The 25667-nt window shown below is 38.9% G+C and overlaps 1 protein-coding gene across 5 annotated transcripts in view; it reads right to left on the bottom strand.

Annotated features, from left to right (window-relative positions):
* Positions 1-25667, bottom strand: part of LOC131102365 (engulfment and cell motility protein 1) — a 92629-nt gene that overhangs the window by 53520 nt on the left and 13442 nt on the right. For 2 of the 5 annotated variants that reach the window (XM_058047968.1, XM_058047970.1), the window contains exons 2-8: positions 8624-8769; positions 6422-6462; positions 4943-5015; positions 4812-4862; positions 4546-4715; positions 3184-3219; positions 1007-1106 (exon numbers count right to left, since the gene is read on the bottom strand). In XM_058047968.1, coding sequence (XP_057903951.1) covers positions 1007-1106; positions 3184-3219; positions 4546-4715; positions 4812-4862; positions 4943-5015; positions 6422-6462; positions 8624-8701 — 549 coding nt within the window. In that variant the 5' untranslated portion in view covers positions 8702-8769. Of the gene's footprint in view, positions 1-1006; positions 1107-3183; positions 3220-4545; positions 4716-4811; positions 4863-4942; positions 5016-6421; positions 6463-8623; positions 8770-17431; positions 17520-25667 lie in introns of those variants that run through there. The other 3 variants (XM_058047969.1, XM_058047973.1, XM_058047971.1) reach the window with 2 other exon arrangements.

The raw sequence follows: 25667 nt of genomic DNA, 5'->3' as shown, positions 1-25667 counted from the left end.
TTCAAGGTGTGTACCAAATTTGACCTTAATTAGACCAAAAACCCTAAATGTTCCAATTGGAAAAGCGGAAAATTTAGAAACAGCAGCAATTGAAAAAGTAAAGAATATTTTCAGAATAAAGTCGAAATGTTACAAAAAAATAATAAGAGAATAAATTGCATATTGAGGAAAAATTTCATTATAATAACATAGACTTGAGATATTACACAAAAAAATTATGTGAAAAACAATCAAAATCAAGTGGTGATTTTTGCAAAATTATGTTGTGAAAAAGTGACAATAAAGTCAAAATGTTATGGAAATAAACTCATAATATAACAAAATGAACTATTTTAGAAGAAGATTTAATTATTTGAAAATAAATAAAAGCAAAAATGAGGGGGGGGGACAAAACCTTTGGACACACACGTGCTTGGCAGTCCTTTCAAGGTGTGTACCAAATTTGACCTTAATTAGACCAAAAACCCTAAATGTTCCAATTGGAAAAGCGGAAAATTTAGAAACAGCAGCAATTGAAAAAGTAAAAAATATTTTCAGAATAAAGTCAAAATGCTACAAAAAAATATTCTAGTGCACAAAAAGCTGTACATTTATGAGAATAAATTGAATATTGAGGAAAAATTACATTTTAATAGCATGGACTTGAGATATAACACAAAAAAATAATGTGAGAAACAATCAAAATCAAGTGGCGATTTTTGCAAAATTATGTTGTGAAAAAGTGACAATAAAGTCAAAATGTTATGGAAATAAAGTCATAATATAACAAAAAAATGGGGGGAGGGTGTCCCTGGAAAAACCTTTGGACACACACATGCTTGGCAGTCATTTCAAGGTCAAATTTGACCTTAATTGGACCAAAAACCTTAAAGTTCCAATTGCGTTTTGTGAGAAATTGCAAGTGGGGTTTAATCACAGCGCCCCCATGTGGTGTAAGTCATAAAAGTAACAGCACAAGTGACACATTTCAGCTCGTTGTGGCCATTTTTAGCGGCCAAAAACTGACCTTCTTGATGAAGGCCACGGAGAAAGTGTCCCAGGAGACGATGCCGTGGTCCATGAGCTCCACGAAGGCCGTGAGCGTGAAGGAGAGCAGGTCGCCGAAACTACAAGACAACATAACACAGACACATAAAATTGTGGTTGTGCAGCCATGACACTTCGGAAGACGAGCACGAGCGAGCGAGCGAGCGGCCGGCCGAAGCTCTGCGTTGCAACCACGCTTGCTGGAGAGAAGCGGGAGGAAGAGACGGGAACACGGCGGCGGGAAGCAAAGTCATCAAAGGTCATGCAGAGGAAGAAGCCACAATAACAAGCCGCACATTCAAAATAACACAATAAGCAATCATTATTTGTGTAATGATACAAATACAATTACTGTTATTATTTACATAATCAAAAATGTCAAGACCAGTTGAAAGATGCCAAGAATGTACCTTCTGCACCGTTGGATCTTAAGGAGGTTCTAAGTAGGGCTTCAAAATACAAAAAGACGAAAAGTGAAAAGCCAAAGATTCAAACCAAAAATCGGTATGCGGATCGAAAATAGATCCGCAATGAAAAACCGAAAGAAACAAACATTCAATACATATTTTGGCCAACATTTTGCCTTTTAAAGGCTCAGATTTCTGATCAGAAAATGAAGGCTTCTTTGCAATAAATTGCTTTTTTGTGTCTCACTCCCATTTATTCTTTTTCTATTTTGAGCTTCTACTTAGAACCTCCTTAAGATTTCAACTGGTCTTAACGTTTCCATGTTAAGACCAAGAGTGTATAATTATTATATTCCATATTTTATGTCAACCTGGCACAGAAAATTTACGTATTTTGAGTTTCATGAAAATACAAATATCGATTATTTAATTTGAGTGTGAAATATCAAGTTGAAATGTTTTAAATGTTGACATTTTAAAGCCTAGCTTCCCTTCTCATTGATAAGCTTTACAATGGCGACCTCTAGCGGTCCAATGCCAAATTGCAAGTGGTATCCTCACACAGTGTGGTAGATGCAGCTAAATGACACACAGCAGCACAAACCCACCCCCACCCCGCCCCCTCCTGCTAAGTGTCCATCATCCTGGCAGCTGATCAACAAAAAGTCATGAAAACCGAAAATGAGAGAATCAAAACCAAGATGGAGGATGAGGCTTAATGATGGATGAACCCAAAAGAGCAAAATGCCCCCCACCCTGACAGGAAATAACACCACCACCAAGATTTAATCCATCCACGGATTATTATCCTGCTTCCATTCAAACATCAAGAAGTAAATCTTGGTCACTTTATTCCCATTGTAGTGTCTTTATTCCCAAATATTACAAATTTTTCCTTTTTCCAAACCTAAATTCCCAGAAAGTTAGTTTTCTTTCGGCTGTTTCCTGATTGCGGAGTCGCCACAGCGAAAGTACAATTTAATTTTGTTTTGTTTGTTTCATATTTTACAACTTAAAAAAAAAATCTCTACAATATTTTTTCTAAAATGACATTTTTCCTCCTCATATTACAAGTTTATGCTCATAATATTTTGTCTTAATTCTCAGGAAATGGCCGCTATTTTTCACATTTCTGCATTTTTAAAATTTGACTTTTGTACCTATTTATGAATTTACTGCCTTAATATTTTGACTTTATTCTCCTAACATAACTTTTTCTCTTCATATATAGTTTTTGTTATTAAATAATATATTTGGAATGTGCTGCGGGTCAATTAAAAAAAAAACCCAACACACAGTCAAGCGTACCACAAATGGCCCCTGGGCGGGACTTTGGACACCCCTGATGTAGACGATATCATCCTCTAACTCTAAATCATCAGCTATGACGCGTGTGCATGACTTGTTATACCCAAGATGTGTTCAAGGACAGTCCCGTCATCATGTGTTTCTGGTCGAGGGCCAACAGTGAGTAAATGTATTTGTGGCGGTCCAGACTTAAAGTGTGAAATGGAGCGGATGAAGGATAGAAAACATTTCCAAAAAAACACATGCAAAAAAAAAATTAAAAAATTCTGATGTGTGTGATTTCCCATGAGGCATTGCTGGTCTTTAATCATGCAGACCGCAGCAGATCAGATTAGATTAGATTAGATTAGAGCAGAGAAGCGTCCACCCGGCCTGGATAAGCAGAGGAGGAGGAGGAATGGAAGGTGGAGCAGGTGGGGGTTGGGGGGGGGGGGGGTCTTACCAGGGCTTCATTATCTTCTGGAGTTTCTGATAGCGCCTGCAAAGATTTGAGAAACTTTGGTGTCAAACGCGTCATTGTGAGACAACAAAATGAATATATATATTTTTTTAAATTATATTATTATAATTAAATTATTATTATAATAATTATTAGAATTATATTATAATAATAATTATATTATTATATATTTTTTAATTATAACACAATCTACAAACAGGTCTGCTGTGAGGGGGGAGGAGACCACTGCAGGTCAAAATATCCTGCACACTTTTTAATTAGGAAGCTAGTTCAGGATTCTACCACTAGAGGGCGCTGTCCGCCTTTGACTACTGAAATAAACACCAGGCAACATCTGTGGACAAGATCACTCTCCCGGCGTGGAATCATGACAGTCCACTACACGGAATATCAACAGGAAGCATTAACTTCCTGTGTGGGACATCAAGGTGAGCGTGGGGGCCGGCAGCCATCACTGCAGGCGAGGGGGAGGAGCATAAACTGCATAAACATAAACATAGATTTAATCCAAAACAAGTCCAATTTCAATTACAATGAAAACTATTTCAAAGTAATTCACATCATAATTGGGGGAGGATGGGGGGGGGGGGGGGTCCTCCATGCAGACACAGCACTTCAGTTGGGATAGGCTCCAGCATACCCTCATACAGCACGACCTGGCGTTCACATTCAATCCACTCCGGTCTCAACACAAATGGACAAAAGTACCGGGACACGTGGCACGAGTCTTCGCAAAGTGGTTCAGGGCTCGGTTCGATTCCACCGGTGTGAAAGAACACCCCAGCAAAGACAAGAGATGACCTCAAACGGACCAGTTCAAGCTCCTCATTTTCTTCCCCTTTCACTTCCTGTATGTGTCCCAATACTTTTGCCCACATCACTTCCTCAGGACTGCATAAAAATCCCCCATGATGCAATAACAACGTTTTAACCACGTTCTCACATTACAATGTGTCCCTAGATCCGCCCCCAGGCTTCACTACACGTCTTAAAACGCAGCTTTGACAACCATCCCGCAGCCAGCTACGGACATGATGTGTTGTTTTCCTTCAGCGAAGATGCTAACCTAGCATAATGTTGCTGTTAAAATGTCATGTTAGCACTTAAGCTTACATGGCTATGCTAACATAGTTAGCAAGTTGGATGTTTCGAGCAATTTTAGAAGCTTATTTAACCATAATGTCTACAATGACATAAAGCAGGCTTCGCTACACATCTTAAAATGCAGCCCCGCCAATTGATGATTTTTTTTTTCCTTGGCGTGACGTTACCGTTAAAGTGTAACGCTAGCACACGGAGCTCTGCTAGCACACGGAGCTCTGCTAGCACTTGCTAAGCACTTACTCCGTGCCGCTCTCCACCATCTGCGTCAGCAAGGAGATGCCGTCCAGGTTGATGAACTCCATGGCGAAGGTGATGTCCCGCGAGGCGCTGGCCAGGTCCTTCAGAGCCTCCAGCTTAGCGTCCATGCTGGACGACTGGATGCGCTCGTGCAGCTGCACCGCCGTCTGGTACTGGACGGGGGCGAGGGGACGAGGGGGGACAGGGGGGGGACATTAAAGGGAGGAAGGAGTGACTGATGGTGTTCTTCTCCCGGGGAACTAACTCACGGGGGAGGTGGTCAAGCGCAGGATGGAGCCGTTCTTGATGTCGTTGCGGTTCTGAGGCAGATAGAAGATATCAATAATGAAATGAATACGCTAGAGTTGACTTTTATGCAACTTTAACCATGGACGCAAACCTTCTCGGTGATGTAGAAATTGGTGGCGTCGGCAATCTGCAGCGCAAAGTTTTCATGGTTCCCCAACGACCACCTTGACAGGAACATGACAGCATCATAAAACATCAAGCAGGACGTGACGTTGGTTTGTTTACACGGCAAACGTTGATCTAAATACCACATCTTGGCTACCAGAAGGAGAAGAGGAGGAAGTGGAGGAAGAGAATGATGGAGAGGCAGGAAAGGAAAGAAGACGGACAAGAAGAATAAGGAAGAGGAGAAACAGAAAGAGAAGGAAGAGAAAGAAGGTATAAGGAGAAGACAGACAAGTAGAAAGAGAATAAGAGCAGAAGAAGAAAAAGAAAGTTAAGAAACAAGAAAAGGGGGAAAAGGTGAAGGAAGAAAAGGAGGATGTAGCTTAGATGTAGCATGTAGCATGTCGATGTAGCGTTACACAACATCTTAGATGTAGCATGTCGATGTAGCGTTACACTACACCTTAGCTGTAGCATGTAGCATGTAGATGTAGCGTAAGCTATGCTTAGCATGTCGATGTAGTGTTACACTACACCACTACACCTTAGATGTAGCATGTAGATGTAGCGTTACAGTACAGCTTAGATGTAGCACGTCGATGTAGCGTTACACTACAGTTTAGCTGTAGCATGTAGCGTTACACTGCAGCTTAGATGTAGCATGTAGCGTTACACTGCAGTTTAGATGTAGCATGTAGCGTTACACTGCAGTTTAGATGTAGCATGTAGCGTTACAATGCAGCTTAGATGTAGCACATAGATAGAGCGTTACACAACATCTTAGATGTAGCATGTCGATGTAGCGTTACACTACAGTTTAGCTGTAGCATGTAGCGTTACAATGCAGCTTAGATGTAGCATGTAGCGTTACACTGCAGTTTAGATGTAGCATGTAGCGTTACAATGCAGCTTAGATGTAGCACATAGAGCGTTACACAACATCTTAGATGTAGCATGTCGATGTAGCGTTACACTACAGTTTAGCTGTAGCATGTACCTGTAGAGTAAGCTATGCTTAGCATGTACATGTAGCGTTACACTACACCTTAGATGTAGCATGTCGATGTAGCGTTACACTACAGTTTAGATGTAGCATGTAGATGTTGCGTAAGCTATGCTTAGCATGTACATGTAGCGCTACACTACACCTTAGATGTAGCATGTAGATGTTGCGTAAGCTATGCTTAGCATGTACATGTAGCGTTACACTACATTTTTGATGTAGCATGTAGGCTTAGCATGTAGTAGCTGTAAAGTAAGCTATGCTTAGCATGTAGTAGCTGTAGAGTAAGCTATGCTTAGCATGTACATGTAGCGTTACACTACATCTTAGATGTAGCATGTCGATGTAGCGTTACACTACATCTTAGATGTAGCATGTCGATGTAGCGTTACACTACAGCTTAGATGTAGCATGTCGCTGTAGACTAAGCGATGCTTAGCATGTAGCATGAAAAACACTTACCCTTCACACACTTCCTTAATGATGGCCGACAGAGGTTTTTTCTACGGGATAACAAAGTGGGACATCAAAGGTTAAAGGTTAAACCTTCCGGTGTCCAAACGCAACATCAGCAGCACTTTAATAGGATGGGGGACGGGAGCCATGACACGCTGGTCTTTGGGTGCTTGAACCGGTCCCCAAATAAGTCTTGTTGATGTGGTACATACTGATATGTAGATAGTATTACCTCCACCAGGGAGATTTCCATAGCCAAGTTTGTTGTGTAGTCAGTAAAAAGAGTCGTTCAAATGAATCACTAATGGCCTGATATGATGCGAATCTGCATCACTCCTGTCAACAACACAGGTGACCACATAACGACTCGCGCAAAGATGCTGACCAATCATCTTTTCTGCAGCAATGACACACATACAAATAGTACACACACACATACACACACACACACACACACACAGTTGAAGTAAATCCACACACTCATTGAAGAAGAAGCGGCAAATCCTTATCACATGACTCACAGCGCCATACGCCACCACGGGCCTTTTGTATGACCAAGCTGATAAGGAGTTTGTGTGTGTGTGTGTGTGCGTGTGTGTGTGTGTTGACGACGACACGCCAAAACGAAGAGGAGAACAACGCAAGAGCAGCTGTGTGATGATGATGATGATGATGATGATGATGATGATGAGGGCGGAGAGCGCGCTGCCGCATCCCGGCGCCTCTGAGGCAGGAAGACGCAAAACATCCGCAGAGGTTCATCCGCCCAGGCCGAGCGTGGCGCCCGTCGCCATGGTGACGTCGCACCGGCGTTAGTGTAGCCGTGTTATCCCCCCCCCCACGCCCCCCCCACACATCCCAAAACACACACGGTGCTTATTATCATATTACATTTGCTTGTCGGTCATCGTGAATAAATTCTTCCTACAAACGGCAGCAATCAGACTTTCTTATGACAAAATGGGACATTTATATTATTTTAAATTTTAATAAAAATAGTTCATAAAATATTTGTAAAATGTAATTTTGTATCATGTTAGTTTATTTCATAGTTGAATTAGGAGTATACTCAATGCCATATATTTACAATTCTAACATTCAACAGAATAATATCAATAAAATATATTTATTGATTTTTAAAATAAAAGTTTAAAATATAAAATATTTCCTTTAATGTTGCATCACTTTATAGTTACCACATTTACAAATGTCATAATTAATCACCTCATAAATTAGTTACCGCCGTTAACGTGTTTGATAGCCTCAAAAGAATAATATCAATAAAATATATTTATTGATTTTTTAAATATTTTTAAAATAAAATTTTAAAATATTAAATATTTCCTTTAATGTTTTTATGTCATATTATATATATACGTATGTTATACATATAATTTTAATCAGATTAATCACGGGTTTCAAAATAATTAATCACCTCATAATTAGTTACTGCCATTAACACGTTTGACAGCCTCAATAGAATAATATCAAAATATATTTATTGATTTTTAAAATAAAATTTTAAAATATAACATATTTCCTTTAATGTTGCATCACTTTATAGCTAACACATTTACAAATGTCATATTAAATATATATATGTATGTTATATATATATAATTTTCATCAGATTAATCACGGTTTTCAAATTAATTAATCATAATTAATCACCTCATAAATTAGTTACCGCCGTTAATGCGTTTGACAGCCCTAGTGTGTGTATATGTATATATATACGTATATATATATATATATAGTATCTGAGTATTGAGTTTAGTTCCCCCCCACTGTCAAATTTAAATTGCTTTATGATTTAATAATTGATGTTGACTATCACAATAAAAGATAAATAAAGGTAATAAATAATAAAGATAATAAAAGGTAAATGTGCTTATGAAGAAAGAGAATATTGTGTAAACACAGAGGGAGGTATGGTATATGCAGTATGTTGTGATGTACAATATGAAGTATTATGAAGTATATGAATATGAAGTATTGATGGGTTTTATGAAAGAATGTTCTTTAATGAAGCCTAACCATGACTTTCCTGCCTCGTGATGCTTTTGTGGGCTGCTTGATTAAAGGCCCCCCCCATCACGATGTTGTTGCTGACGTTCCTGTTCAACATGTGGACTTCCTGGAGGCGCTAGACGAGGCGTAGCCGCATCCGCATCACGCACACCAACCCCCCCCCCCCGTGTGTCCTACCTGGTCTATCTCCATGAGTTTAGGGAAGGCCCCCGGCCACTCGATGGCCACCTTCACGATGTCCGCGGGCGGCGGCATGGCTGCGGGTCCAGGGGGGCGGCGAGGTCTCCTTCTCCTGCTGGATGGGGGCGGGGGGTCATCCAAATCTGTCCGGGAGCAGGAGAGAGGAGAAGAAGAGTTTAGCCGCCTGCAGCAACATTTGCTTCACTCTTGACCTTAAGAGCGGACCACTTTATGCTAATGAGGGAAAGAAACGCTAGCTAAAAAACGAGCTTTTATTCCGCCGCTTATTCAACCGACAGGAAATGTTAGCACGACTTAGCTAACCGCGTCACAATGATTATTAGTACTGATTATTTGCCATCCCTCATTATAATAAGACTGTTAGCGTGTCCTTCCACCTCTGTACACTAGGGGGCATAGTAACGCTGCTTCTTAGCACACCTCATACAAACCTGCTCTGCCAGAGAAGAATAAGATGTAGCAGGAGGGATCAGTGGTGCCAACTTATTTAGCGTCTTATTTAGGTCTTACTGTCCCCCCTCCTCCCCCATCCTTAAGAACTCACATGTGCGTCCATCTTGCTTGTGGCATTAAAGGTTTGGGACATTCATAGCGAACCATAGCAATGAAAATGATTTAAAAAATACAATAGAATAAAAAAAAAATCACTGTAGAAACGGTCACTTTTTACAATTCATGACACTAATTTTAATAACTATAATTTTTATAAATTGATTTAGTATTTTTTAAAATGTATTTCTAAACATAATTGCCATGCCAAACATCAAAATCATTTTTTTTGGGGGGGGGTTGACATGCATAATGCTGAATAATAAAAAGCTACTTTTTAAAAATAAAAATCACCGTACAAATTGTAACCTCTTTATTATTTTTTATAACAAGTGCACAAATGTTTTTAATTACAATTTGAACTGAAAATCAACTAAATTCAATTATTATAATATTTTTAATAAACATATTTATTTACAAAACATGACTGCCAAAATTACATGGATGGGGGGGAATCCTATTATGTGTACATATGTATATAACATATTGTATATTGTATTAAATATCGAAATAACTTTCAGGGGTTCTGACATTAAAGTTAAAAAAAAAATTAAAAAAAATTATATTTAAAAACTACAAATAATGGTATACAGTCACTTTTTTTTAATACTAATCACTAATTTTACTCGTAAAATTTGTAAAAAAAAATATGCCATATTCACATTATTCCCATATTACATTTTGTGTTTTTTTAGTAGACACACATAACTGCCTAAAATTTAAATATTTGTTAATAATACAATAATCATAGAAATTGTCACAACTTTAAGAAAAAATAATTACACAAATTTTATTCATTACGGTTTAAACTTAAAGTTGACTAAATAGTTTTGGGGGTTGTGACATTATTATTATTATTATTATTATTTTACATATTTTTAAAATATACTAAACATTGTATTATCTAATTTATTTCACTTTCCTCTTTCGTTGTGCCATAAACATGGCATGCACATGCAGCATGAACAATTATGCAAATGAGATCCACCCGTCCCTGCAAACCCCCACCACAGATAGGTTGCAGCCCTGACAAATGTTTTGCAGCAAAAGATAACAAGTAATAATAATAACAATAAGTATAATCTTCATCTTTCTAGGCAAGCACTTTTCATTTGCACGCTTCCCGCTTCATAAACAGCCGCTGTGATGTGAGCGAGGAGGGACCAACGTGGTCGGGATATTCCCCAAACTGGGGAGGACATCAATAATTTAGCCTCCCTCGCCCGTCTGGAACAATCGGATCATCTTGGTCTGGGTACATATTTATTCTCCATCAAAAATGCATGAGGATGCGGCTAATTCCTGGGAATATTGATTTTTTTTTTTCTGTTGTGTGTGATGTTAGCACGTTTAAAGATAGCGTACGACGCCACGGTGGCCCCGGCGTTAAGAGTGAGTCACCCCATAATAATCCACACAACCTTTATCGCATGGAGGCGTCGCCATGGCAGCCGCTGCATCAATAGCCGAGCAGACGGGCGGGTGCATCTTTCTTTCCGAGGCCTTCCACGCCAGTCATAACACCCCTCCGCCCTAAAAAGTGACTCACTGGCCCCTCCCTCTTCACACGCATGTGCTCATTGAGGAATATTTCCTTCGACGGAGGACGGAAAAACACACAGCTTGTGTGTGTGTGTGTGTGTGACTCGTGTTCGTCATCTACACACTCCATAGAAGCGGTCAAAGCACAGCAATCGGACTAAACAAACATGCTAACATGCTAACATGCTAACATGCTAACATGCTACGTAAAGTGGAGCTAGCATCTGTTTTTTTTCATCTCGCCGCCGTCTTCTTTCATGTTGGCCTCCATCAACATTTATACAAATTTTTGAAAAACATAATTGGCATAATTTGGGGGGGGGGGTTCACATTCCTAACTCTGAACAATAATAACAATAATAATAATAATAATAATAATAATAATAATAAAAACACTTTCAAAATAAAAATAACCATAGAAATTGTGACTTTTATTTATTTTTTCAACTAATTAAACTACTTTTACTAATTACACTTTTAACCTAAATTGACTATATTCTTGCGTGAACACTTTTGTCATTTTTCAAACATACGTATCTGCGTTATTATGAAAAAAGAATGAAAAAAATATTTATTATTATATTTATTATTATATTATTATTCTATTATATAATTATTATGACAAAAAGTTATATAAGAATAAATTATATATCATGAGGAACAATCATTTTATTTTAGTAGGAAATCATTGAAATATTATATAAATAATAATAATAATTAAATAATATTTAAATTAATATTAATTCGATTAATTAAACATATTTATCTGCGTTCCTCCCCCATTCCAAAAACATGCTAGGTTAATTGGCCACTCCAAATTGTCCATAGGTATGACTGTGAGTGTGAATGGTTGTTTGTCTATATGTGCCCTGTGATTGGCTGGCCACCAGTCCAGGGTGGACCCCGCCTCTCGCCCCAAGACAGCTGGGATAGGCTCCAGCATCCCCGCGACCCTCGTGAGGATAAGCAGCATAGAAAATAGATTTATAAACATAGTTGCCAAAAAAACTGCGTTCTCAACCTCTCGTCTGCGTGTCATGTGACGCCTCATCACACACATGGTGGTCATAAGTCGTCCATCTTCAGCCACAACAAAGCGATGGTGGGTGGGGGCTCACGTTACACCCCCATCCCCGGGCCGGACATGTGATCTGCCTTCCAGGGCTCGGAGGACAAAGAAGGTCACGCAAAAGAAGAGCTGAGATTTGTCAGGCTCCGCCTTTTCACCTCAATAATTCATGACGTGTAATTTGAGGGTCACGTCCTCCATGGGGAGAGCCAATACCCGGGGGGGTTATGTTGACCCAATATGTGGGGGGGGGGGGGGGGGGGGGGGGTCTGGGGTTGTTAGACTTCTGTATTGGATAAACGATCAATGCATGACACTAACATTAAACTTCTACTTCACCAAAGCACTCTGCAAAGATCCTCTATTCAACACGAGAGCTCCACTCTTTTTTAAGAACCTCATCCAAAACACTAATGCACTAGTCAAAGATCCTCTATTCAACAAGAGCGCTACACTCTTTTTAAGAACTTCAACCAAAACGCTAATACACTAGTTAAAGATCCTCTATTCAACAAGAGAGCTCCACTCTTTTTAAGAACCTCATCCAAAACACGAATATATTCGTCAGAGATCCTCTATTCAACACGAGAACACCACTCTTTTTAAGAACCTCATCCAAAACACTAATACCCTAGTCAAAGATCCTCTATTCAACAAGAGAGCTAGACTCTTTTTAAGAACCTCATCCAAAACACGAATATATTCATCAGAGATCCTCTATTCAACACGAGAACACCACGCTTTTTAAGAACCTCATCCAAAACACTAATACCCTAGTCAAAGATCCTCTATTCAACAACAGAGCTACACTCTTTTTAAGAACCTCATCCAAAACACGAATATATTCGTCAGAGATCCTCTATCCAACACGAGAACACCACTCTTTTTAAGAACCTCATCCAAAACACTAATACCCTAGTCAAAGATCCTCTATTCAACAAGAGAGATAGACTCTTTGAAACCCCTGCTCTGTATGGCAGGAGTGTCTTGCTGTTTTTAAAGGATAAATAGTACTGGTATAAAAAACACTAGCCAAAGATCCTCTATGTGACAGGAGTGCTCCGCTGCTTTTTGGAATCTAATACAAAAACGCCAGTCAAAGATGCTCGACGTAACAGTAGTACGACACTGTTTTTAAGGATCTGTTGCAAAAACGCTAGTCAAAGATCCTCTATGTGACAGGAGCGCATGGTTTAAGGACCTACGGCAAAAACAATACTGAAAAGATCCTCACAAACACTTGATATGACTTGATATGATAGTGCATCGCTCTTTTTAGGCACGGCCAACAAAAATGCCCGTCAAAGATCCTCTATATCAGGAGCACTGCTGTTTTTAAAGTTGTACAACAAAGGTTCTAGTCAAAGATCTTCTATAAGACAGGAGTGCTGTGCTGTTTTTAAGGACCTACTGCAAAAACAATGGTAGCCAAAGATCCTTTATATGTCAGGAATCACTACTGGTTTTAAAGTTGTACGACAAGGGTTCTAGTCAAAGATCTTCTATAAGACAGGAGTGCAGCGCTGTTTTTAAGGATCTACTGCAAAAACAATGGTAGCCAAAGATCCTTTATATGTCAGGATCACTACTGGTTTTAAAGTTGTACTACAAGGGTTCTAGTCGAAGATCTTCTCTAAGACAGGAGTGCTGTGCTGTTTTTAAGGATCTACTGCAAAAACAATGGTAGCCAAAGATCCTTTATATGTCAGGAACACTGCTGTTTTTAAAATTGTACTACAAGGGTTCTAGTCGAAGATCTTCTATAAGACAGGAGTGCTGTGCTGTTTTTAAGGATCTACTGCAAAAACAATGGTAGCCAAAGATCCTTTTTATGTCATGAGCACTGCTGTTTTTTAAAATTGTCCTACAAGGGTTCTAGTCGAAGATCTTCTATAAGACAGGAGTGCTCCGCCGTTTTTAAGGATCTACTGCAAAAACAATGGTAGCCAAAGATCCTCTATATCAGGAGTACTACTGGTTTTAAAGTCGTACGACAAGGGTTCTAGTCGAAGATCTTCTATAAGACAGGAGTGCTGCGTCGTTTTTAAGGACCTACTGCAAAAACAATGGTAGCCCAAGATCCTTTATATGTCAGGAGCACAAGTTGTACTACAAGGGTTCTAATCAAAGATCTTTTATACGACAGGAGTGCTGTGCTGTTAATCAAAGATGGTCTATACGATGATGTATGCCGTTGTTTCCTAACCTATTTTGTCCCAGAGGCTTTTTATCGTACCATGAGTCCCCACCCCGCCCACTCTTACATGTTGATAATTCTCCAAAAGCAGAATGTCAGACAGCGAGGCTGTGTCACAGGTTATTGTGTCCCCGGGGAAACAAGCTGGAACACACGCAAGTTCCATTGGACTGTCTGTATGGCTTCATAGGAAATGAATGTAAAAAAAAGTTTTACTTAGCTTGGAAATAACATGTTTCAATGTAGCATCTGCAATTTGCTCATGTACCACATGAGGTACACGTACCCCTGGTTGGGAATCAGTGATTATATGAAAATTGAACCTTTGACCACGGCCAAGCAGAGCATAAATGGACTGAGCTTTGTGGTGAGGATACACAGCCTGCATGGGCGTGTCCTTCTGGGTGGGCGTGTCCACATTAACCTTTGAAACAGAAAGGGGGACCGGCTCTTCATCTGATGCTTCTACAAAGGATCTACGTGTGTGTGTGTGTGGGGGGGGGGGGTGCTTTCAAGAGAAGAGAGCGTAGACAAAAGTGCAAGAGGACAAAAGTTGCGCCTCCACAGACGCCGCGGCCGCAAGATGCTCGTGTTACCCCTTGGGGATGGGGACGCACACATGAAAGCAATACACACAAAAACACACACAAAAACACACACCGACACCCGAGAGGAAGAATCCGAACGCGCCGCCGATGCCGCCAGCCCACAGGAAGAGGCGGGCACCGACGCACAAAAGCCTGACGAAAAGAAAAGAGGAAGACAAAAGGCAAAAAGCTCCAGCGTGCCGACGAGGCGCAGGAAGTGCGAGGCGCTGGAAGACGCTTTCAAGCCAACACAACAAACAACACACGCGGACACAAAGCGCCGGAGGATGGTGTCCTACCCGTCGCTCAATCACCATGTGGAGCTGTCCGTCTCACAACAACAACAACTTCTTAACACCTTTACACCGTCTTTTTTGTAGAAGAAATATGAAATATTAAAAAGGGACCTATGATGCTTTTACACTTTTCTGACCTATAAAAGTAGTAAAAATTTTATATTCCGGTGTTAAACCGTGCCAAAGTTTCACATCATGAGGTTTTGAGCATTTGGAAGTGAGCCCTGAAAAACTTTTGGGACGGCTCAAAACGCTCGTTTTCAAAAGGTGTGGTAAAACTCCCACTTTGTGATGTCACAGAGGGGCAGACTTCCTTATATGGGCGTGGTTGTAAGCCGTATAAACTCTCTGCCCTCTGCTGCCCAAGCTCTGATGCTCTGTTTACGAAACAAGCTCAGGCAGAAGTTATTATATTTGGTGATTCCCAGCAAGAGAAAAATATTTTCATATGTCAGCAGCATTCCGCTTGTTTTTGTGAACATGAATATGAAATACAAAGGGTCGAAAAATTAACATAGTAGGCCCCCTTTAAAGAAAAATACCTTAGGTCGTACCTTTTAAATGCTAATATTATTTGAGAAAACAAAATTTAAAAAGTTGGAAAATTCAGTTGCAGAAAAAGCAATATTTTGTAAGAAAATAATTTAATAATTTTTTTAATATATTTTATAAGAAAATTTATAAGAAATTTATAAGAACTTATAGGAAGAAAAGTTGAAGAAGAAAAGTTGCACTAATTGGACATACAAAAAAATAACAGCAGCAAAAATGGGAAAAATAGCTGTACAAAAATAAAAACAACATATTACCAAAATAAGTAAAAATATTCCAACAAGAAAAAAGTTGCAATTTTACAGAGAATAAACTTTTAATAACGCTGAATAATTAGAAGGAAAAATGATATAATGAATAATTACATTTATTAAAAAATTTTTTTTAGCCTTTTTTCATCTGTATTTTTAAAGTAATAATATGAGAAACAAAATTAAATTGAGAAAAAAGTTTCAATATTATGAGAATAAAGTCAGAATTATGGGAAGAACTTTTACAAGAAGAAAGTCGAAATAGTTTGAAAAAAACTGCTGTAATGTTACAAGAATGAAGTCAAAATATGATTTTAAAAAAGTCAAGAAAATGTCACATTTTTACGAGAATAAACTGGTAATATCATGAGGAAATAATGTCATTTATAGTAGCATAGAGTTCAAATATTAAACAAAATATGTTTTTAGGTTTGTTTTTTAAAGTGCTAATATTATGACAAACAATCAAAACTAAATAAAGTTGTGATTTTTGAAAAATTAGGCTGGGTAAAAAAAAAATCAAATTTTAAGGGAATAAAGTATAAATATTATGGCATAAAGTCATAGTTACAAGTTGAACATTTAGGAGAAAGTTGGCATATAAAACAGTTATTAAAAGAATTATGAAAATTTATGAAGACAAAATATTATGTATAAAAGTCAGAGTAATATGAGAATAAATTATATATCATGAGGAACAATCATTTTATTTTAGTAGCAAATAGTTGAAATATTAAAATTAAATGTAATTTTAAATATTAATTAATTAATTAATTAATTACGTGATTTAATTAATTAATTAATTGCAATTAACCTAGCATGTTTTTGGAATGGGGGAGGAAACCGGAGTACCCGGAGAAAACCCACGCATGCACGATGCATGTGGTGTAGATGCATGCGGTGTAGATGCATGTGGTATAGATGCATGTGGTGTAGATGCATGTGGTGTAGATGCATGTGTTGTAGTAGATGCATGTGGTATAGATGCATGTGGTATAGATGCATGCGGTATAGATGCATGCGGTATAGATGCATGTGTTGTAGTAGATGCATGCGGTGTAGATGCATGCGGTATAGATGCATGTGGTATAGATGCATGCGGTATAGATGCATGCGGTGTAGATGCATGCGGTGTAGATGCATGCGGTATTGATGCATGCGGTATAGATGCATGCGGTATAGATGCATGTGTTGTAGTAGATCCATGCGGTATAGATGCATGTGTTGTAGTAGATGCATGCGGTATAGATGCATGTGGTGTAGATGCATGCGGTATAGATGCATGCGGTATAGATGCATGCGGTATAGATGCATGCGGTGTAGATGCATGCGGTGTAGGTGAAGGCAGTGTCACAAGGCCGCTCTGGGCTGGGCTGTAATGCCGCAAGCAGGATATCCCGTCGACACCTAGCATGAGTAGCCAGTCGGAGTAGCAGCGAGCCGTGGAGCTCCACTGCAACCACCAACGAGACGCGACGCAGAGCAGAAATATTCCACTAACTAGTACATCTGGCAACCCGGAGTCCAACCATTACACAAACACAAAGTGGGACATTTATAGCAAGGCTGACGTTACCAGGAAGAAACTTTCCAAGTTCCATCTTTCTCATCATATTTCTTCTCCTCCAGTGTGTAAGTACGTGCACATCAAGATGTCACACACACACACACACACGTGCGGACACACACACACACACACACACACACACACACACACACACCCCTCCCAGCAGAAACTCACCTCAGCGGTGCTGCTGTTCCCCCCGACCTGCTAGCAAATAAAGATGTCCTCTTCACAAGAAGACGCTTTGTGCTGCACCTCGCCCGAGGCTAAAGAGGGCGGGGGCAAAGAGGGGGGGGGGGGGGGGGGGGGGAAGTAGGTGTTTGTCAAGAAAAGAGGAACCAAGTCCGTCAAAGGCGGCAAAATAGAAAGCCAGCAGACAAGAGGAAGCCGGACATCAGACGTCCGCGCCGCTGAGCTCACAAGTCAAATATGTCCCACAAGCGCCCCGCCATAGACCATGGGGGGGGGGGGGGGTCACACACACTTCTTGCCTCTCAAAGGCCAGTCTGTGCACATCACATGCGCACGCTTGCTCCGCCCCCCTGCGTGAGGTCAAGCGCCGCTTTGGCCGAGCCTCATAAACACAAACTCTGCAGTCGTGAGTCACAAGTCCTGCCGAGGGCGAGCCCAGCGAGCACGCCAGTTTCATTCCTGGTGGCCCGCCACTGTTACATTTGGACCGCCACAGATGCAATGGATGCTGTTTTTTTGGCATTTCCTGTTTGCAACACATTATGATGGGACTGTCCAGGTCCAATTATGCAAATTAAAATAAATAAGATCTTTTGGCACCCTTCTGTTGGGGTGCCCTTAAGGGGGCGGAGCTAGACAGCGCCATGTGTTGACTAGCGGACAGCACAGAGAGGAAAAAAAAAATCCCATTTCCCGCCACTCGCATGTCCTCCATTGTTGTTTAGCATCTCCAGTAAATATGCAAATTAGACGCCACCGTCGCCGCTGCTCACCAAGTATGGTATAGGTGACTTCCTCTTTCCTTACGCTTCCATTCAACCCTCCTCGATCGCTTGTCGGGCGGCGAAGGATCTTCTGGAACACCTCCAGGGAACATCTATTATTCAATGCTGCCGTCCAAAGCAATCTCGCTCCGTGAAGAATAATATTCCAAGTCGCCGCTTATTATCCCGGCGTGAATCGCTGATGAAGTTGTGAAACCTCAACACGTTCCTCTCCCAGCAACACAATGTCAACCCGATCATCTACCTGCGCTGGTCCTCCAGCATCCACGGAGATAACGCAGGACGCTTACTACGGGAGCCAAGCAGAGCAGAACAGGAAGTCTGCGTTGGATTAACATCTCCACGTCATTGCATCACATCCTGGACCACAAAGCATCAACGCTAATGCATGATTGGGTTGCAAACATCTAACCTGCAGGACTTTGCTAACCATTCAGGAACAATCAAACAACATGCTAGCAGTTAGCTACGCTGATATCAATAATGATAACAGGACCGCCATAACTATAACCATATCATGCTCTAAAATGTTTTATTTTGAAATCTTTAATGGGGACCTATTACGCTATTATTATTTTTCGGCCCTTTGTATTGAGTTGTGGACTCCTGTAGAGCAGCTACACACAATAACCAACGCAGAAAGCTTTGTATTGCTTTCAGAATCTGCACCTATTCCGGTGTATTTCTTTGAATTTCGTACTTCCCAGGAAAACTGTCTGTTTAAAAAAAAAAAATTCCATCCACAGCCCGCCTCCGGGCTGAAAAGGAATTCCGGTTTGTGTCGCTAACTGAAAAACCCGACTTTATAGGAGCTGATCATAAACAGTGATGTATCTTTTTGAAATGTGTTGGATCCCGAATCCGATCCGGAAGTAAAGACTGGACAGTTTTCTCAAGAAAAGACGTTACTTCAAAATGTCTCTCAATGCTAAGTAGCTTCATCATTTTAGCGTTAGCTTTTCGACAGCATTGGTAACGTCTAATGTGGTCATTACACATTTTTTGCAGGAGTACTAGCGTGTAAAAAAAAAACAGCAGGCGCGTAAAATCAGCTGAGCGGGAAGCCGCGAGTCTTGCTAGGTTGTGCTTGAACACAATAGGAATGAACTACGTACTGTGTCATTGTGGCAGAAATACTAGTTAAGTACACAAATGCAACAATGCCAAGTAAAAGTACAAGTATCACACTGAAAGTATCACAGTGTATTTCTAACACAGGCACACAAAAACAGTCCAGTGTAAATTTTTGTAAGACAACCACTAAAAATGTAATTTTTGGAAAATTAGGTTGCGGGAAAATAAACAAATTTACACTAATTAAATCAAATTAATCAAATATTTTGATTAGTTTGATATTTATATGATGGGGGGCGTCTTTAGGAATCGGAAACAAATGTGGCTTTGCTAGCAAGTAAACAGAGGAGCAGAGCTTGGGGTTAGTGCAGAGAGTTTAGCTGGAGTACAGCCACGTCCATATAAGGAAATCCGCCTCTCTGTGATGTCACAAAGGTACAGTTTTACCACGCCTTCTGAAACAGAGCGTTTTTAGTCATCCCAAACTTTTTTCAGGACTCACTTCCAAATACACAAACCTCATGATGTGAAACTTTGGCATGGTTTAACACCGGAATACAACATTTTAACTACTTTTATAGGTCAGAAAAGTTGAAAAAGCATCATAGGTCCCTTTTAAAATTGAAATAAAATTGTGAGTTTTTCTACTACGGTAATTCAAAACATGACTTTTGTGGAAAATTTCAGCAACAAAGACGCCGGACAAGACAAGACGACAGTGATTAGAATGCATGACACACACTTCCTGTTTCCTAAGTGGCCAAAGTGGAGCTTAAATTTGAAAAAAAAAAAAAAAAAAAAAAGACATTAGGCAGCAATAAAGCATGTGCTCATGATAACTATAGTCATTAAATCTAATCTGGGACATCACACACACACACACACACACACACACACACACCATTAATCACTACTGTGCGTGTTATGTGTGTACTGCACTTCAGGTGTGTTACATAAGGTGACCATGACACATGTTTGTGTTTTTTTTTTTTCCCCCCCGACTAAAACCCAACACACGCGTCTCACAACACATTTTAAAAATAACACATTGTCCTCCCCCGTTATGCAAGCGTGGCGTCAAGGTCAGCGGAGAGAGGAGACACAAAAACAAGGCAACAATTAGGTGTTTACCCTGGAAGCCTTTTCTCCGTATTGTTAGGGAAAACGTGTGTGTGTGTGTGTGTGAGTCAGGCTGGAGGCTACATCGGCATCCGATGGTGCCAGCTTCAGCGCCTTGGCTCCTCCGCCCCGTCTGAAGCGGCCTATCAAGGTCAAACATGCTTTTTCTCGCAATCTGGCACGTACGGCAAAACAAGCGCACACAATATTTCCTCTTTCCGGGAGCACAAAAAATTAGAAGACCATTCCTCGTTATGCTGCCTGTGTCTCGTTACAGCTTTTATCCTTCATGCAGTGATGGCCTCCAGCCACTAGAGGTCATTATCGGCATCAGCGACGGCGGATTATGAACAGTAAAATAGGAATAACGACAAATTAAAGCTGCAAGCAGGCTAAATGGGTCCTTGCACCCTCATGAGGTTCACACGACTTGAAGGGCCACCCCCTGTCACCAATGGGGGGGGGGGGGTTCAAAGTGTTAAGAGTGAAGTCAATATTATTATATAAATAGTAAATTTATTTATATAATATAATATAAAATAATATAATGGCGTATATAATGTACAATATAATATAATGGCGTATATAATACAATATAATATAATGGCGTATATAATATGGCGTATATAATATAATATAATGGTGTATATAATATATAATATAATATAATGGCGTATATAATACAATATAATATAATGGTGTATATAATATATAATCTAATATAATGGCATATATAATATAATATTATATAATATAATGGCATATATAATATAATATAATGGTGTATATAATATATAATATAATATAATGGCGTATATAATATATAATATAATATAATGGCGTATATAATACAATATAATATAATGGTGTATATAATATATAATCTAATATAATGGCATATATAATATAATATTATATTATATAATATAATGGCATATATAATATAATATAATGGCGTATATAATATATAATATAATATAATGGCGTATATAATACAATATAATATAATGGTGTATATAATATATAATCTAATATAATGGCATATATAATATAATATAATATTATATAATATAATGGCATATATAATATAATATAATGGTGTATATAATATATAATATAATATAATGGCGTATATAATACAATATAATATAATATAATGGTGTATATAATATATAATCAAATATGATGGCATATATGATATAATATAATATAATATAATATAATATAATATAATATAATATAATATAATATAATATAATATAATATAATATAATATAATATAATATAATATAATATAATATAATATAATATAATATAATATAATATAATATAATATAATATAATATAATATAAATACGACATTACCTCAATCTTCCCGGAACAATACCGTTAACTCATTGATGAATTTGTCATCCATTAGCTAATGTGCATTAGCGCCTATTAGCGTGTAAACAGGCTAACCACAGGCACATCATGCTAACAGCGCCATTGCAACGCGGCCCCAACACCTCCACACTTATTGATCGACATTAGCCTGCATTAGCATCCCCCCCCCCCCCCCCGTGAGCTCCTGTGGGCAAATCCCCGCCGCCACGCACGTTCCCGCCTAACGATGCGTGCGTTTCCGAGATAAATGTCTCTGGGTTGCGGCCAAAAGTGGCAGCCATCATTCCATAAATCAATGAAAGAGGCGAGAAAACGACAATAAACATCAGGGGTTCGTTCCTCCCTGCTTGGGTCCTGACCCCCTAATTAGGGCTGTTAAGGTGACCCCCACCACCCGCCCATCCTTACAGGTCCCCTAGGGCTACTTTGAAAATCCTGACCTTTAAGGACTGTAGTGCCAGCTTTGTCCTCAAGGGGCAACAATGAGTGTAATAATTTAAAAGGTGGGGGGTGGGGGGGGTGTTTGAGTCATGCTGGAGGTGGGGGTGGGGCGGGGGTGTCAATGAGGGCCTGCTGGAGCCGTCTGGCAAGCGGGGCCGTGTCATCTGGACCAGCAGAAGCAAAGCTTATGAATAATAGAAACTTTAACCCGCTGTTGCATGTGACACCTTGAAGCAGAGAGGGCCAAACTGCGGCGCGGGGGCCAGACACAGCCCATGGCACAGTCCAAAAATAGCATTTAACAAGACAAATAAAAGAAAAAAAGGTATTTTACAAAAATGAAGTCTAAACATGAAGAGAAAAGTGATCCAACAAGAAAAAGAGGTAATTTAGTACCATCAAGTCAAAATTATTATTAGTTGTTTTTTTTAATAATGTAATTATTAGACTAATGTAAAAAAAATAATTTTTGGAAAATTAGGTTGTGGAAAAAAATCTAATTTACAAGAATTAAATAAAAAATAAGAAAGTTGAATAGGTGAAAAAAATAATAGAGAAAACAGCTCTAATTTTATGAGAATAAAGTCAAAATATTCAGAGAAAAAATAATGTAATAATAATAATAATAATAATAATAAGTCATTTTAGCAGCATAGAGTTTAATTATTAAATAAATATTTTAGATTTCTTAAACTTTATTTAAAAAAAAACAAAATAAAGTTGCCATGACTGTAAAATTTGGTTGGTGAAAAAAGTTATAATTTTATGAGAATAAAGTCAAAATATTCAGAGAAAAAATTATGTAATAAATAATAAAAAGTCATTTTAGCAGCAAAGAGTTTAAATATTAAATAAATATTTTAGATTTCTTAAACTTTATCTAAAAAACAAAATAAAGTCGTCATGACTGTAAAATTTGGTTGATGAAAAAAAGTTGTAATTTTATGAGAATAAAGTCAAAATATTCAGAGAAAAAAATAATGTAATAATAAATAATAATAATAATAAGTCATTTTAGCAGCATAGAGTTTAAATATTAAATAAATATTTTAGATTTCAAAAACAAAATAAAGTTGTCATGACTGTAAAATTTGGTTGGTGAAAAAAGCTATAATTTTATGAAAATAAAGTCAAAATATTCAGAGAAAAAATAATGTAATAATAAATAACAATAAGTCATTTTAGCAGCAAAGGGTTTAAATATTAAATAAATATTTCAGATTCCTTAAACTATTTAAAAAACAAAATAAAGTTGCCATGACTGTAAAATTTGGTTGGTGAAAAAAAGTTATAATATTATGTGAATAAATTCATAATATTGGAAAAGAAATGGACAAAGATGGTTTAAGGAAAAAAACAAAGGGATAAAAAAGAGCCGAGTCAAGTTACTATTAATGGCTTCTTTCACTTCTATGACAAAGCTGAGTTGCACTTTCTTTTCTTAAAAGAGGGAAGACACCAGTCGGTGTCCTGTATTCGGGCACACGCTCCGAGCGCCCAGTGTGATGTCACAGACGTTGCTGGCAAACTGTTTGCACTTTTCAAATGCGATGCTGCTGTTTCAGGTGGCCCATGGTTTTTTCCCTGCCGTGGGTCGTTTGGTACGAAATGTCTCTGAAACAGTGAATTTGTTTAATAGTCCAAATAGGTGTGTCCCGTGGTGGGCTTTGTAGCTCTCTCATGCTAACTGTTTCTCTCTCCTTAGACGCACAGAAAAGGGAAAGACTGTGCTCCTGTTTCACATACGGATTATGGATGATGGAGAAACTTTTAAAAAATTAATGAACCCAACAAACTAGATTTTCTTCAACACCAAACACTCACAGGAAGCCACTAAATTGCTTTGAATTCTAAATTTCTGCTGGTCCGCTTTTCTAGAACGGATGCTGAAAACGAAACACCGGAAGTTAAACGTTTCATTTTTGCAGGGAGGAGGGGGAAGAAACTAATTAAAGTTTTCCCAGCAGGGAGCCCCCAACCCATCTAGTCCACCCCCCCATTCCCACAATTCATCAGCTCTTTCCACTCACTGATCATCATGAGCGACAATGACGGGAGCCTCCGAGGCCACGCTTCAAGGAACACGCCGCCCCGAAAAAAGAAGTTCACAGGATCCGTCTGTAATGTGTGTGTGTGTGTGTGTGTGTGTGTGTGTCATGAGGGGAGGGGCTGGGACAAAAAAAAAAAAAATCCATCCAGGTCACGTGACTGAGTCAGAGATGAATGGTTGGGCGGAGGAGGAAGTCATGGTAACACGTCTATAGTTCCATTGTCTAACTTTGTGTGTTTGTTCTTGTCTTTTTCCGCTAATGAGGCCCCGCCCTCCACATCCCACCTTTATTGTGGGGACATTTGTCTTTGTTGAGGACATTTGTGTGTATTTGTGTGTGTGTGTTTTTCATTCACAACAAAAAAGAAAAAAAAAAAAAGTCAGCCCCACCATCACAAAGCCGCCACGACTACTCCGGCAGAACAACATCTTTCACACCCCCACCATCACTCCGAGTGGGTGCCGACAATGGCGTGAACTAACTTTAACACACACACACACACACACACACGTGTGCTGCAGCGAAGCAGGGCTTCATTGAGGAAAAAAAAAAAAAAAAAAGGTCAGAATGACTCGCTCTACTTTCGGCATTGGGTAACTCATCAAAGCGTGCGAGTGCAGAGTACAATCAATAAGGATAGCGCCTCTAAGCTAGCCTGCTTTACGCTCTTAAAACTATTTCAAAACCAAAATGAATCACATGACCCCAAGCGATGAAATGGTGCCTGGATTGTTCCAGACGTCGGAAGCCCAGGAAACAGGAAGCCAACTTCCTAAAAACTAAAAGTAGACGGCAGGAAAAGAAAGAAAAGCACGGCAGGGATACGCTACAGTTGGTGATCATATTTTTTGGTAGGGTTTTAGGGGGCCCCCACTAGGGGTGCCCCAAATGCTCATACATGTACTGCACAAAAAACAACAACAATGGGTATTTACGATGCAATTATGAAACAACCACATTGCAAACCCCCTTGGGGGGGCAAGGGGGCCCCCTGCATCTGCCGTCAGCGCCATTTGCGTCAATCGCCACTGCACACGGCACAGAAAGCGTTGACATTTTTTCATTTATTTTTTACATTTTTATTTGCATTATTAAAAGGTTATTTATTATTATCATTTATTTATTTATTTATTTTTTGTATGATTTTTTTTATCTGAATAGATTTTTATTTGAATTGATGTTTGTTTTATTTTTTATTTTACTTTATTTTATTTATTATTTTATTTTAGCATTTTATTAATTGAAGTTTTTACATTTAATTTATTATTTTTTTAATTTTTTAAATTAAGTTTTTAAATTTTTATATAATTTATGTACATTTAGTATTTGATTGAAGTAAGTATTTATTTGCCTGATATTTCACCC

The sequence above is a fragment of the Doryrhamphus excisus genome, chromosome 14 (assembly GCF_030265055.1).
Source record: "Doryrhamphus excisus isolate RoL2022-K1 chromosome 14, RoL_Dexc_1.0, whole genome shotgun sequence".
In the NCBI taxonomy this organism is placed as follows: Eukaryota; Metazoa; Chordata; class Actinopteri; order Syngnathiformes; family Syngnathidae; genus Doryrhamphus; species Doryrhamphus excisus.
Note: the sequence above shows the minus strand (reverse complement) of the source record. Positions and strands in the feature narration are given on the sequence as shown.